This window comes from Aristolochia californica, unplaced genomic scaffold (assembly GCF_029961685.1).
Source record: "Aristolochia californica isolate CCGP_79_NKW_82.1479 unplaced genomic scaffold, dmAriCali1.0.hap1 SCAF_2, whole genome shotgun sequence".
NCBI classification, from domain to species: domain Eukaryota; kingdom Viridiplantae; phylum Streptophyta; class Magnoliopsida; order Piperales; family Aristolochiaceae; genus Aristolochia; species Aristolochia californica.
This window is the reverse complement of record NW_027181881.1, coordinates 48,953,250-48,968,532: the sequence shown is the minus strand read 5'-3', so window position 1 is coordinate 48,968,532 and position 15,283 is coordinate 48,953,250. Positions and strand designations below refer to the sequence as shown.

General features: G+C 38.3%; 1 protein-coding gene across 1 annotated transcript; it reads right to left on the bottom strand.

Annotated features, from left to right (window-relative positions):
• Positions 1-4,685: 4,685 nt before the first annotated feature.
• On the bottom strand, positions 4,686-14,576 carry LOC137956631 (zinc finger transcription factor YY1-like). The gene is made up of 6 exons (XM_068804194.1): positions 14,359-14,576; positions 14,131-14,189; positions 13,053-13,252; positions 11,885-11,974; positions 5,865-6,008; positions 4,686-5,387 (listed from the first exon to the last, which is right to left on the bottom strand). Exons 1-6 carry the CDS (start codon positions 14,442-14,444, stop codon positions 4,854-4,856), a joined length of 1,113 nt encoding a protein of 370 aa, XP_068660295.1. The 5' UTR covers positions 14,445-14,576; the 3' UTR covers positions 4,686-4,853.
• Between the last annotated feature and the right edge of the window lie 707 nt (positions 14,577-15,283).

Sequence of the window (15,283 nt, the reverse complement as noted above, 5' to 3'; positions counted from 1 at the left end):
ACACACGATCACCACCATTAGATCAAATGAAAAGTTTCTGAATTCAATTATCATAATACTCTTTGAATTGCAAGGGTCCCTCACTGGATTTGCAGATCATTTGATGTGAAGAAGGAACCTCCAATGCACAGCAAAGGTCATTGAGATGACCCCCTCTGTTTTGAAACTGTTCTTTTCCCCTTTGAACTAAGAAGCTTGTGAGAATAATCCAAGTTTAATGAAAAACCTAAAAAATTTAGGACCTTTTAGACTGTTTACACTACTACTTAGGTGGGCAAGAGAGGTTTCATAACATCTATTGGGAATGATTCCAAGTTAATTCTCTTCTAGCTTATTAGACCATGTGAGGCATCACTATAAAATCCCTACTGATGCCACTCACTCATTGCTTACCCCCAAACACACCCAAAAATAACAACATCTTATGCCCTTTTGACTTGAAACAAATCCACCCAATGTTGATGAATGGGGTAAGACTAGGACCCAATGAATACTACCAGAATAATAAAAGTGTAAAAGACCCTTTTGCTTTAACATTTGTTGGGCTGTCAGAGGCATCCCTCCTGGGCAAACAAGAACTCTCTCTCTCTCTCTCTCTCTCTCTCTCTCTCTCTCTTAAAAAAAATAAAATAATAATAATAATAATAATAATAATAATAATAATATATTCTTTGCTTTGTGGTGGCATCAAATGGAGTGCCTTTATGCTTCAAAGGGGAGATTAATTATTGAGGATAAAGTCATATTAGAGAATATGGTGGCAGGTAACCCCACGGACAACAATACCTCCATATTCATGAGAAGAGCTTTTGTATATGAACAGATTCATACACAAGTCATAAGCTGGTAATATTGGAGGCTAATCAATGACCATTTCTCTTAGATTAACAATAAAATGAAGCAGAGATGATGTGCTATGGAAGAAATTTTTTTCCAAAACTCATTGTCAATTTGTCCTCTTTGAGGTGTTATTGATCTGTCAGTTTGGAACCAACTAGTCTTTCAGATGAACTAAAAAAAAAAAAAAGACTGTCTTGGTTGTTAGATACAGAAGAGGGTGCACCAAACCCTCGGTGATCCTTCTTCAACAAAAAAGGTAATTTATAGTTATTCGACGGTTTGAGTAGATGATCAACCAGAGGCCACATGATCGATCGAAAGTAGGGCCGACCTTCTCAAGGGTGAGGATGGATTTTTGTAGCATAATACTGAAAAAGTGAGGCTAATTGGGTTATTTAGTCCATTATCTTAGTTTAGTGTTGACTGAGAACTAATCTGTTTTGAAGTGCATCTATTTGGCCAAAGTTTCACTTTGATGACACCGGATTTGTTCAACCCTTTTAAGGCTTACATTTTCCCCCCCTCTAGGATAAGCTCAAGATTTTGTAGGCCTCTTCATCACTTCTCATTAACAAAGCACACAATTCACCACAATCATCTCTTTCCTGAGTGAATTGCTGGACAGCTGAAGATTGAATGTGGCAAATCACAGATGGGTAAATAATTTTTTTAACAATGTTTGTGATATCTCCACTCATGAATAGACTCCAATATATTTCAGCATCTGTTTGTTCAGTACTAAAGCATCCATACGTACGCAAAGAACCAATTCTCATTTTTTTTGGCTTTTCCTCTTTCTCATCTAAAGAACCTTTTGAAATGACCCATGAAAGGCCCTTGCCATAGGGTTAGGTTTCCATTGATTTTTTTCTGCTTTTAGGAGCAAGAAATGAGTGCCCTACTGAAAGTAGTTCAAACATGTAGTACTGTTATTGAACCAATACAGATGCAGAGTTCGAAAAAGTTGCAGGAACTTCAAGTGTTCTACATTGTCAAGAGTCAGGATCAAAGCAATGGCTATGCTAGGGAAGACTTCACATTTCAATTGCTCCTCAAATGTCAAAAAAGATCCTTACTGAATCAAGTGATAAGTGAGCATTTCAGTCATCTAGTTACTGGTGGCTGAATGACCAGTTCCAACTTTTTGACATCAGAATCTTATGATGACTAATGCTAAACATGTTTTCCAAAGAGGGGAGAAGATTGGTCCAGAACGATTTGATTCCAGAAGGCTTCGTAGAGCTGGGTGGTTCTCTGCGTCCATTATTTGAAGCAGCCACAGCTTGTCACCAGAAGAAATGATTGCAGGGGAAACTACGGTCCAAAGAGGATTCAGAGCCACTCAACATGATTCTTAGTTTCTCACTTCAATTCCTAAAAACTGAACTCGGAAACAACTCTTGAGCACGAACAGAAAAAGACTCTGTCAGGAAGATAGTATGAGATAAGAAACTACGTCCGCAGAATAGAAAAAAGTGTCCTTAGTTTGGAGGAATTATTTGGTTCCCTTTTGACCTGTTTGGCGTTTTAATAATTTAGCAAACTCGATAGGTTTCCTAATAATTGGATTGGTAGCACATCCTTTTGTGGCTTTCACTTTCATTTTCAAACCCATGATTTAAGATAATAAACATGGTTTGTCACCGTGAACTTGTCAATGGAAGCACAGAACTCACGGGAATGGAATCAACGGTACATATTCTTTGCATGGTCTAATCAAGGAAGGCGAAATTAACTTGTCTGATGCATGTATTAGGAGTTTTTGTCACCTTCTCCAAGCTCAGACAGGGCCTCAAAGAATTCTCAGATCCGCACCAATTTTTGTCTTTAGACTTCAAAAATGGAGCTTTAGAGTCTTACTGGGAAGCACTAACAGAAAGTGGGTAAGCTTCAGCAGAAAGTTATCCACAAATATGCGCTGAAGGCATTTCCTTTGGACAGACAATCCTCTTGGCAAGTGAAAATGGAGACATTTGGAAGACTTATTCTTTCGTTTTTTTCTGAAACATTTTGAGCAGTAAAATAATACTGTTGCTTTCTTAACGGATAAGGATAGCTCCCTTAGAATGAAATATCAGTTTCTGGAAACCTAAAAAGGGTGTAGGGCAGTAATTAATACTGATTTCTCTCCTTTTGAGAGAGAAATACTGAATAGATCGAGCCAAGAACACAACGAAGACAATACAAAGATTAAATTAAACATAGTTGACTTATAGTTAGTTACTGATGCATGAATTCTTCCTCTGCTAATTGTGCAATAACGCCTTACCCTTTGTTTTCATCTTCTACGCAACTGTTAATCATTGGTTAAAACCAGTTTGAATTGTTTATCTGATCCTTTGGGGGGCTTGGCTTTCGTTTGGTCAAAGAAGGCATAATGCTGCCACAATCAATTAGAAAACCATAATCTTATACCGTTCTTTCTTCTTATGACAGTAATAAGGAACCCAATTGGTCCACAAAAGTGTTTGTTAAAATGAGAATGAATGAAATGATCACCATTAAGCGAATTCCTGATTGACCCATCACTCTTCAATGAATAAACAAGTTGCTCCATTAAGCCTCTTGAATGCTTCCCCTCAAAAACACACGAACACTCACAGTGAGAAAGGGGAGGAGATGAGGGTCGGCTCATTATGGGTTAGGTCCAACCCAGAGCAGAAGAAGAGAGCAACACGCGTCTCCCAATGGCCCTCGCGTCTCAAAACTGAAAATTCGAAAGCTTGTTAGAGCCTCAACATGGTAAGCAGAAGGTGACAAAACTGGAAGTGCCCCACTGAGAACGCAAGAAAACGAAGCTTCAAAAACTTGTTTGCAATGATGGAGATCATCCCACTGACAGCCCCGGAAAACCCACATGTGAGATGCTTCACTCGTTCGATTCAATGCACAAGACGATTCCCTCTTTTCTTCTCTCCCTGCTCCTCAGCCCACGACTTCTTTCGATTTTATTTTATTTTTTCTGTTTCTGTGAGCCTTGATTAAATTATCTTTCGAGTTGTTCTCTGGCTTGTAAATACAAAAAGGGTTCCGTTGAACAAACACTTTTCTGTTGTTTGGTTATCACGAATGTGGCCGTTTTCTTTGAAAACAGATGGGTCCATCACTGTAGGCATACGTAGATGGAGGACACCCAATTATTGCAAGGAGCACCATTTGAGGGAAGCACTGCACAAAATCACTTTCCATTGTCATCAGGATTCTTGAGCACCGAGCCCCACTGCACTTTGCTGATAGTTTAACAGTCGCAACCATTTCTAATTTATTATATTTTAGATTGCTCAGCGACTTGCTACTCTTTCGGTGGTTGCTGAATTTTGCGCGAAGACCTTTTCCATCTCGAGGCTCCAAATGGACAAGAAAGAACATTCTTATCTGCAAATATAAAGTGTATTTGTTGGAATGTTAGTCAATCCCAAGGAGAACTGAACCTAGAAATTCTGGTCCAGCGAGCTTATCAACCCACAAGAATAACATCCCAAGTTTGGTTTTGGCAACTACGATTCCTGGTTATCTTCCATGCTAGGATAAGACGGTGTCATTGTCGATTTTTTTTTGGAAGGCCAATGGCCCCAATACAACTCAGATTTTCGGGTGTGGAGTGGAGCCAATACTGGACAAAACCAATGCTCGAAATAGGAAATAATCTGTACAGTATGATACTTCTTCCGATGGGAGATTTTCATCCTTCCTACCACTCCGACCTAACTGAGGCTTTTCAAGTTTTTTACCAAATCACTTCACCTGAACTGGGCAAACACCAACGAGTGCACACAATTAGCTAATTTAGATGATTATGAAAAGTAGAAACAGACCCGCGAGTCTAACAAAAGAACCTTTAAAGGTACAAAAAAATTATATACCACATGGGCTTAACCATGGATTATGCAACAATCATCTCTTCCTATAAAAATAAATAAATAAATACAAAATGAACATATCTGTGCTTGTACTATGTAAAAGAAAAAAAGAAGAAAAAAATTGGCCTCAATAGGCTTATAATTACATGGAATTCAATCTTCATACTCAGTGTCTTCATCATCATCATTATTGTCCCCATACCTCCACCCGTCTTCTTCAACATTGTCCCGATCTTCCTCTGTTTCCTCACTGTCATCCTCATACACCACTTTGCTAGGCCATTGTTTCTTGGTAACATTCAAGTTTGCTGGAGCCAAACTGGAACCCTTCCTCCGTGCTAGTTTAGAAGGTGGCATTATCTTGCTTAGGGCTTTGGGTTTCGCTCTTTTTTTGCTCTTCCCACTACTACTACCTTTCCCCCCAGCAAAGGTATCTTGGTCACTGCCTTCATCTGTATCAGGAGGAGGTGGAGTGGGTTTCCCATTTTCTTCTGCATTATGACCGGGATGCTCTCTTCTTAAATGGAGGTTTAACTTATACTCATGGATGTAGGATTTGCCACAGCCCTCATATGGACAGGCATAAGGCCGGTCAGACGTTGGTGTAGCATAAACAGCAGGAGTCTTTTGTGCTGAGTGCGGCTTCTCTGATGGTGGTGTGTTTTTCATGGTTTCTGTCATGATGTGCTGTCACATTCAAAAACATAAAAAAAAAAAAAAAATGCATGAGCTTTTTTGAGTATAGCTTAATTCTTCCCAAATGAAGTAGCCATCAAGTTGATGTATCAGCTAAACTGCTGGGCAAGAAAGCTGCAGCAGCTCAGAAGTTTCCTAAAGTTTTCATTATCTGATTAATTCTATAACCAAACACATGATGTACTAATTACTTCCCATAAAAACCGCTACCCTAGGTACCACAAATGTTTTTAAGCAACATTTAAAAATATATATCCGTCAGATGGAATCAGCAAAAGGGTGCGCAGGTAAAAAGATGCAGTCCTTTCCCTCAGACAACAGGTAAAAGATTATGTTATGCCATCAGTTACAAGTCGCTTTTTCCTCCAAAGAACTGAATGGATAGTCATTTAGACCAGTTTGTGAATCACGATGCAGAAGTGTGACAGTTAAATAAGTCTCAAGAGCAGAAAAATGTCAAACACTGACCTTTTCATGGTGTGTCTTGATGTGAGTTTTTAATTTGTATTCATGGGCATATCTCTTTCTACAATCTTCAAATGGGCAGATGTGATAGTTCTCTTGAGAATGTGTTTTCATATGTGCTCTCAGGTTGAAATCCAGAGAAAATGCCTGCATTTTCATGGCATCAAAGACAATCTCAGAAAACTATTTCAAAGTATATATGTTTGATGTTAATATAATGCCATAGAAAACTGTGCAACATCATAAATATAATAAAATCAAGAACAGCCAAATCAAATGCCAACTCTAAAAAATATGAAGTGAATTACATGAGAATGATAACAAATATTTTAAGCATTAAACACCAAATACAAACTGATATTATGCAAATAGAAGTATCTATTGCAAAGAAAGACCACATTTATGCATGATTTATCTACTCTTGCCAAATTTTCCCAGCTGGAAAGCTGAAACATACAGGAGTTTCCAACAATAAAGGAACCTGACAGGGCCAGCGCACATGCCATCTCACAGACAGGTACAGGCCTCTACAAATCATGATCTCACAGAAACTTTGATATAGGTCCAATCATTACATTAAAGAAATACAATAATCAAAGTGGGCACAGGATATGAAACAGCAGTTTAGAAAGGACACATTATCAAGAAGCACAACCTAGCTATAGAATATGAAGCAGTAGAAGAGATAAAAGATAAGTAGCAAGTCCAATAAGACTACTACTGATAGTCAGAAATAGACACGTGTGGCCTTTTGACACAGGTTCAACTGCACCTGGTCCTTTCTACAGAAAAATGATAAACTCGTAAGTGGGGAGGAAGAACAAGCTGAACCACACATGCTAGGATAAGACGGTATGCACATCATCATCACTGTTCAGCAATGGTGAAGCAGATATGCCACCTTTCCAGCTTGATGACTGGTACAGTTCTTTTTTTTTTTATTGAATGAAGATGTATAAGCTATTGAAAAAGGAAATTACAATACCTTGCTAAAGAGGGCCTTCCTCCACAACAAGGAGTTGGAGTGAAACGCCTAATTTAGCCTGAACATCAGCTAAAAGATTGATCTAGGAATATACTTCCAATTACAATTTAAATAAGAGATTAAATTACATATATCATAAAACATGTCCCAATGCCGCTAAGGAGGACGTTCTGTCTTTGCACACCAATTGATGACGATTTTTGAGTCTCCTTCAATACAAAGGGGCCCAATAAGACGACTTTTGAAAATCCAAAGTTCATTTAGTAACATGGAAAGTTCAGCAGTGGTTGAATCTGAATTTCCAATAGGGCCAGCAAAAGAAAAAAGAATAACACCGCTTCCATCATCAACAACGCCACCAAAACCCGTTGGACCCGAACATCCAAAAGCACTTCCGTCAAAATTCAATTTATAGTGGCCAATTTGGGGAGGAGACCAAATTGCCATAATCAGGGGGTGAGGTGGATAAGACATACCAGCAACTATCCTCCAGTTCTCACGAAAGTCAGATCCATTTAGATTTCTGAATTCCTTACGTAGAAGGATCCATGCAACGACATGACCAATACTTTTTTCAACCAATGTATTTGCAGGAATAGATTTTAGATTGAATTTGCAATTATTCCTTTCTTTCCATAATGCCCAAATGAGATGCCCAACACAGCAAGAGATTAATAATTTTCCGAGTTTTGGGAGGCTAACATTAGTAACTGAAAGGATGGTAGATGAGAGATTTTGAGAGAGGCAGTACCGGAGACCGATTTTGTTGAGGAGGCTGGTCCACACAAAATGGATATATTGCAATGTAAAAGGATATGGGTAGCTGTTTTTGGGGAAGTTTGGTAGAAGGGGCATAAAGGGTCTGGGACATGGGTACCTCTCCGGATTAGGGAATCTGATGTAAGAAGTTTATTCCTACATGCAGACCAAATAAAAAATTTAGTACGAGGGGGAACAAGCAAGGTTCATGCAATGGCAATAGGATGTTTGGTTTGTGGAAGGCTGGGGCAGCAGAAGAAGTTGAGAAACTACCTTGCGTCCACGGCTTCCAAATAAGAGTATCAGGCACATTTTTGAGACTTACCGAGGAAAGAATGGTGATGAGATCGGATGCCACCAAGGCCTCAGAATCCAAAAGTGATCTTCGGAGATTTAAGTTCCATTCTCCAGAATCAGTTCGATCATCCGAGCTAGATGCTTCAATATTTCTCGCTAAGTTAGAAATCAAGTTGTGGCTGATGTTGATGCTGTGGGTGCCGGTCCACTAGACTGACCAAAATCATGTTACAATACCCGTGCCAGAATAACATGTTACAGCCGTTTTGAAAGCAGGTAACAATATTACAAAAAAATTCCACACCGGGGACAGCCTATTACATCGCCCACCCTCAGTCCACCAACCCAATAATTTATTTGCTTTAGCAGCAACCAATTTCCTCCAAATCAGTTCCGGATATAAGTTTAACATCCAAATCCATTTAAATAACACTACAGAATTTCTGGTAGTTGAATCACAGATCCCGAGTCCGCCAAGAATTTTTTATTTACATACCTCAAACCTATTTCACAAGGTTATATTTCCTTTCGCCGTTTGGTCCTCCCCACAGGAATCTCCTTTTGAGTAGTTTAATTCTTTTGCGGACAAGAGTAGGGCATCGATATAGGGAGAGGAAATAAGAAGGGATACCGTGTAGGCAAGACTTAATAAGTCAACCAATTTACCAGCCTTAGATAAAAATCTTCCTCCAGGACGCCAGGCAGCCCTCCAAACGCTCAATAACAGGATACCAAGAGCTTTTGGAAGGCAAAGTAGGTGACAAAGGTAAGCCTAAATATGAACAGGGAGGCGTTGCAATATTACATTGCAATTTTACATCCCAAATAATGAGCCATGGCATTAGGATAAATATTAAAGCCAGTAATTGAAGATTTTGTCTAGCTTACCTTTGACCAGAGGAGAGTTCAAATAAATTGAACAGGACCTTAATATGAGAGATTTCTTCTAAAGTACCTTCACCAAAGAGAATAGTGTCATCAACATATTGAAGCAGGGAAATATCTTGACTGGGATCATCAGGGATGGGGCTTAGCCAATCGGAATTTTTTGCAAGACAAACCATGGATGCCAGGTATTCTGCAATGAGAGTGAAGAGGAAGGGAGACAAGGGGTCCCCTTGCTGAATGCCTCTTGTGGCGTTAAAATAACCGCAAGGTTTTCCATTAACAAGGACAGAGTATGACACATTGGAGATGTAGCTCCTCATCCAAAATTTCTAGCGTATCCCAAAACCCATTTTGTCAAAAAGTTGGTCAAATAGTTTCTAGTTCACAAGATCAAAAGCTTTTTCAAAATCAAGTTTCAGGACAAATCTGGGCATATTGGATTTTTTGAAAGAGTCCAAGAGTTCATGTGCAGCCATGGCTGAATCAAGGATATTTCGACCACGAATAAAAGCACACTGACTAGGGTTGATGATTTTGGGAAGGAAAAATCTGAGTCGATTGGCTAGAATTCGACCAATGATTTTGTAAAAACTTGTGGTGAGGCTATTAGGTCGGTAGTCTTGGGGCATGGCAAAGTTTGTTTTTTTTGGAATAAGTGCAATGAAAGAAGCACCCACAGCTTTGTGAGTGATGCCTACTTGATGAAAATTTTGAACAAATGCATATACATCATTTTTTACAACCTCCCAAAATTTGTGATAGAACTCACCGTTGAAGCCATCAGGACCAGGAGCTTTATCATTCGAAAAGCCAAGAGAGACAAGATCAACTTCCTCAATACTGAATAGTCGTTCCAGGAAGTCCGCATCCGAAGAGGAAATACGTTTATAATCAAGCTGGTAGAGCGTAGGACGGTTGAAGCGTTCCTCTGAATAAATATATGTGAAGAACTTCACAAGAATGTTAACAATGGAGGGTCTATCCGTGATCACCTGATCCCCATGACAGAGAGATGTGATACGGTTAGCCCTCCTTCTGGCCAAAACAATTGCATGGAAAATTTTTGTATTTCCATCCCTCTCGGCCAGCTAGCGAAATTTGGCTCGTTGTTTCCAGTACAAGGTATCATTTTGAAGAAGATTTGATAAATCAAGATTTAAATTGTTTTTGAGAATTAGATCAGGGGAAGAAAGGGACCTTTGCTCTTTGAGGAGATCCAACTCAGATAAGCGGTGGCAAATCAATTTTTTCTGAGAAACAACAGCAGCGCGCTAATAGAGAGACCATAGGCGGATCTTCACCTTCAAAGCTTTGAGTTTTAGGGGGAGCGCCCAACCCAAGTTAGGGTGCTGAGAGAGTTCTTGCCACCATCCAAAAGATTGGAGATGAAGGATTCTGAAAGGATCCAAGAGTTCTCGAATTGAAACGGAGATCGGCCCCAAGCAGACGGATGAGTGTTGATTTGAATCGGCCAATGATCAGAACCAATTTTATTGAGGACTTGGCAAGTGAAGACTGGTACAGTTCTAACACACATAAAGGTAGGTTGGATATGGTGAACTACACGAAGAACAAAATCAATAATGATCAAGTCAAAGAAAGATGTAGAGAAGCAAGCTGACAGGTCCAAGCTCAAAAAGACGTGTCTTAGCCTAAATATCTGTTTAGGGTTGCAATTGAGACATTCCATCGTCTAGAAAAAAGAAAGCCATTTTCGGCATTTCATTTCTCTTCCAAGCCTTTCAGGTTTCAAGTACAAAATCTTCATTTTTCCATAGTTTGCTGCAACACTGCTGACCAGACACAATTTTTTCTCCGGGTTTTGCCATCCAAGAACAATAAAGACTGATGCAGGTAGTCACTAATTTGTGACTTTACCATTTGCTGTCAACTCAAAAATCCAAATACCCAGCTCAGCACATTCCTAGCACTTGTACCATCTTCATCAAGCAATAAGAAAAATCCAAAAGATCTCCCCAACCTAGATCCTTCAGCCACAGATGCATGCCGTCCTGCTTTAATTTCCATTGAAACCTTCCAAAAACAAAAAGGCATGAAAAAGTTCTGATCTCCAATTTTAAAGCAAGTTCACAAACTGGACAAAGAACCAGCCTTATCATCCAGAGCATCTCAAGAAATCACCATTTTATAGCATCTCAAGGCATCCAGTTCAACCAGTCCAAACTGTGTACTTTATCTTAAATTCGCAGCATGTCATATACCTGATAAACACATGGAGTGGGAACCCATGGTCCTTTTACGTAGGATAAAAAACTACAAAAACTTGAGCCCAGAATCAGATGAATCAAGAACGCCAAAGTTCACTGGCTTTGAGTCACCTTCATTGACTGTCAACTGTTCGAATAGCTTTCTATAACTAGGTGCTTCAATTGCATCTATGTACAAATTTAGAGGAAGTCCTCTTTAAGATAATTTAACCAAAAACAGTAACCCGAAAAATCTTACACTACACTTTTCGGAAATTTATAAATTTGAAAAAGAACTGCAATGAATTGTAATAATTTAGCTACTCCATATTCCACCACGATTAATTTTTCAAATTAAAATTAAAAACCCAACCTTCAGTTCAAGCTATTGAATGAAGAAGCTTGCAGCACCACAATATAGAAAACATAAAGGAAAATATTTTTTATTTTCTCATCAAATAACAATTCTTTCCAATAATTGACAGAGATTACTTAAAACAGACAACAAAAGGCGAGCATTTTATAACCCACATTCACCAGCAATGTTTGAGAAAGGCCCATAAAATACAGTATAATGATACTTATCCCAAGAGATGAATTAACTGAAATCACAGAACAGTATAATGATACTTCTCCCAAGAAGTGAATTAACTGAAATTACAAAACAGTATAATGATTCTTCTCCCAAGAAATGAATTAAATGAAATCATGAAACAGTATAATGATTCTTCTTCCAAGAAATGAATTAACTGAAATCATAAAACAGTATAATGGTAGTAGGGTAACGCCTAATTATTACTTTCATCTGAAAAGCCAATACTCACAACATGCTCTTAAAACCAACACAACAAAACATTGGGAAAATTTACAGTCACTGAAATTATTACCTTCCCACAACCTTCATGAGGACATACGAAAGATCTCTCTCCTGTGTGAATCAGATGATGTCTTTTTAGCTTTGAACTATCCAAAAATTTCTGTGACAGAAAAGCAGAGGATGATCAGAAGACTTCATGGCCAGGTGCTCATGACATAACATCAGACCGAAATTCAAAACTGGAGATCGCCAAAGAATAAAAGCCACATTGAACTTTTACATGGAATTTTCAGATGAGAAGTGAGATGCAGGGATGGCAACAGATCAGATAGACCCAACCCTGCCCATGAACCTATCCAGAAAGTCGTTCACTCAAAAGCCACGACAGAGTTGGATGTCTCACCCTGTCCCCCACCCCCATGAAGCCAGGTAAATTCTTGCAAACCCCACCACAACCTCACCGATCCTAGACAGCACCCAATCAATGCCCCTCATAAAAGGCCCCTGCAATCTTATTATTTCATTTTGTTGCCTCTTTATATTGTCATTTAAAGTAAGATAAGGGATATATCTGTGAAATAAATCATATACTTATATATACCTCAAGTAAGGCCGCATTTTTATGGCTAACCCCATCCCTGCTCCAATCACTATGGTATTTACAGGCAAAATATCCCACCCTATGGGATAAAACTAGAAGCCCCCCCCCCCCCCCCACAATGACCGCATGTGAAGAAGGTAAATGATCTAAGGGGATATAAATTATTGAATTTTCCACATTAAAGTACAAAAACACTGCTTGATATTCTTAGTTGACCATCTTAACATATTCAGATACTTGAAATGATACAGTGATCAAAATCATCCTTTTTCCAGTATTCCACTGCTCATTCAGCAATCAGCATTGAACAACTGAGCAAAGCAAAAAAAGTGGGCAGTTTCATGCCTTTGAATCATGCAATAACCAGAGTTCCTATACACCGAGAGAGCCCATGGTCTTAATGAAAAAATAAAAAACAAAAATTAATTGGTGTTCCCCCATGTACGTGTAATTTTCAATAAACACAAGATTATGAAATTACCTATTCTCAAAAATGATTAGAAGTACAAACATACAAATGATGATATCCTGTTTACCACTAATTGTCTTTCTAAATACCTCTGAGCTGGGCAGATTCATAGCGTCACGTCTCTACTGATCAAGAACTGCACAGAAATGATATAGTTGTCAGGCTTACCTTCCCACAGCCTTCGTAGGTGCAGACATATTGTCTCTCACCATGAATGTGAGAGTGCTTCCTCAAAGCCCCAGCATCAATAAAAGTTTTCCCACAGCTTTCATAACTGCAGAGGAAAAGAACCTCAGTAGTTGGCTCGGGTTCCTGCTCTTCAGGCTCTGGATCTTTATGTTTGTCTTTCAGGGCCTTGAGTATGTCGTCTGAATAAAATAATTGTAATGTGTTAGTTCAATCATATTTTGTTTAGATGACTATATCAAGATTTCTGTATATGAAAACAAAAAGGGTTTGAATGCATATCTTAACAGACAACATCAAATTAGAGACGCAAGAACAGTTCATCAATGTCAGCAACAGCTTCACAGCTTGCCTGAGATTAACCTTTTCATGTTCTTTCTTTTTTCTTAAAAAATTAATCACACATCCACACACACAAAGTCTTAGTCCTGGTGAGAATTTTGCCCCAGACCGCAAACTAATAAACCTCTGATATGGTCATTGAACCAAATTCCCAATCCATCTCTTTCCATAGTTATAGCCTAGAGATTAACAAAGCATTCTAATCACATAACCAATTCATCTTTCTTTCTGATTCTGCTTAAGAATGGATCTATTTACAACACCAAATTATACACACATTGGACAGCGCTATAAACTTAAACCTGAGACCACAACTCACAGAAAGCAAACAATGTAAATATGATAGAGAGTGGAAAAACATAAAACACTAAAAAGGAAAGAACAGCGAACAGTGACTCATGACAAATTTGGGTGAAGACATTAATAAACTTAAAAGGAGATATAGCCAAACTCGATCAGGACTTAAATCCAGTATTTACATTAAATCTTTCAAACTCTTCTCAACAACCTTTGAGAAAGCGCGGGGGTATTCAGGGAGGTCAAAGGCAAATAAAATAAAAAAGCATATTCAGATACCAATTCCATAAAGAGAGAGAGAGAGAGAGAGAGAAGATGATCACAGTAACGGAAGATCAACACACACAGCAAATGAACGATGAATCAATTAACCGAACACCGAAAAAAGAACATAAAAATTTATAAAGGATGAAGATAGTACCAGTGACCCATTTAAAAAGATAGCATTTGCCACCAGTTGCGGCGACCTCTTGAGGAACCCTAGACCATCACAACCGAAGCCTCGATTAAAAAAGAAAAAGAAAAAAAATTACAAGAGAAAGGAAACTCCATATGTAATCCAGGATCGAAGAGAAAAATAATAGAAGGAAAAAGCTATAAAAAGTAGCAAAATAGATAGAAAAGGGGGATTATAGATATGACGACGTACCATTCTTTGAACCACTTCACTGCAGGAGCTTTACTCTTGAAAATTGGCCGTTTTTCGAAGAGAAGAGGATTTGTTGGATAATCCATCTCGCTATCTCCGGTTGATTCTCTCTCGAAGGTAAAATTAGGGTTTAAGGAGGAAAAGGGTTGAGAAGAAGGTAGGGAGGAGCAAGGGAGAAATAGACATGGAAGGACAAGGAAGCTTGCAGTCAGCACGTGTGAAACTGATGTTCCCCGCCAAAATTCTGATTTTTCTTTCTTAAATACAAACGCCTATCGGGCTTAAAAGCAAACTTATCTAGAAAAGTGAAAATCCATGAAATCGGTCAACTAATATCATAAGATAGTAATTTTAAAATAAAACTATAGAGATTAATCAAATTACTGGTTCGTTATCTCAATTTTATCATAAAAAATTAATAAAAATTAAAAATAAAATAACTTTAATATGAATGCATAGGATAATAAATTAAATATATAATTAGAGAAATAAAATTTTAAGTCATTCAATTTAACTTTGATGATAAAAAGATTCCAGAATAGGGTAATTATTTTAAGTGTGCAATTTTCAGAAAGAAGGACGAACAGAATTTGAGATAACAATTGCAATTTTCAGTTTGGTGTGGAAAGCCGGGGCAAGCCTACCTTCCCTGATCCCTCCCCATCGATAGTAAGAGTTATTGCACTAGCATCTGGTTAACAAACGTTCGGAAATCTTTAAAAGATGCTCTACTCTCTGTTGTGGAAATAACACAAGTAACATACTGAAACAATCACCATCGTCTGCCTTTTTATGCTTTTCTCTGGGTAAATCTGCCTGCTTGCATCTTTTTTCTATCGATGGTTTAGAGTAGATAGAGATGCATGAAGATAACTAATATAAACCTGCAGTTTATCCTGAACGAAACTCATGCGGAATTAAAAAC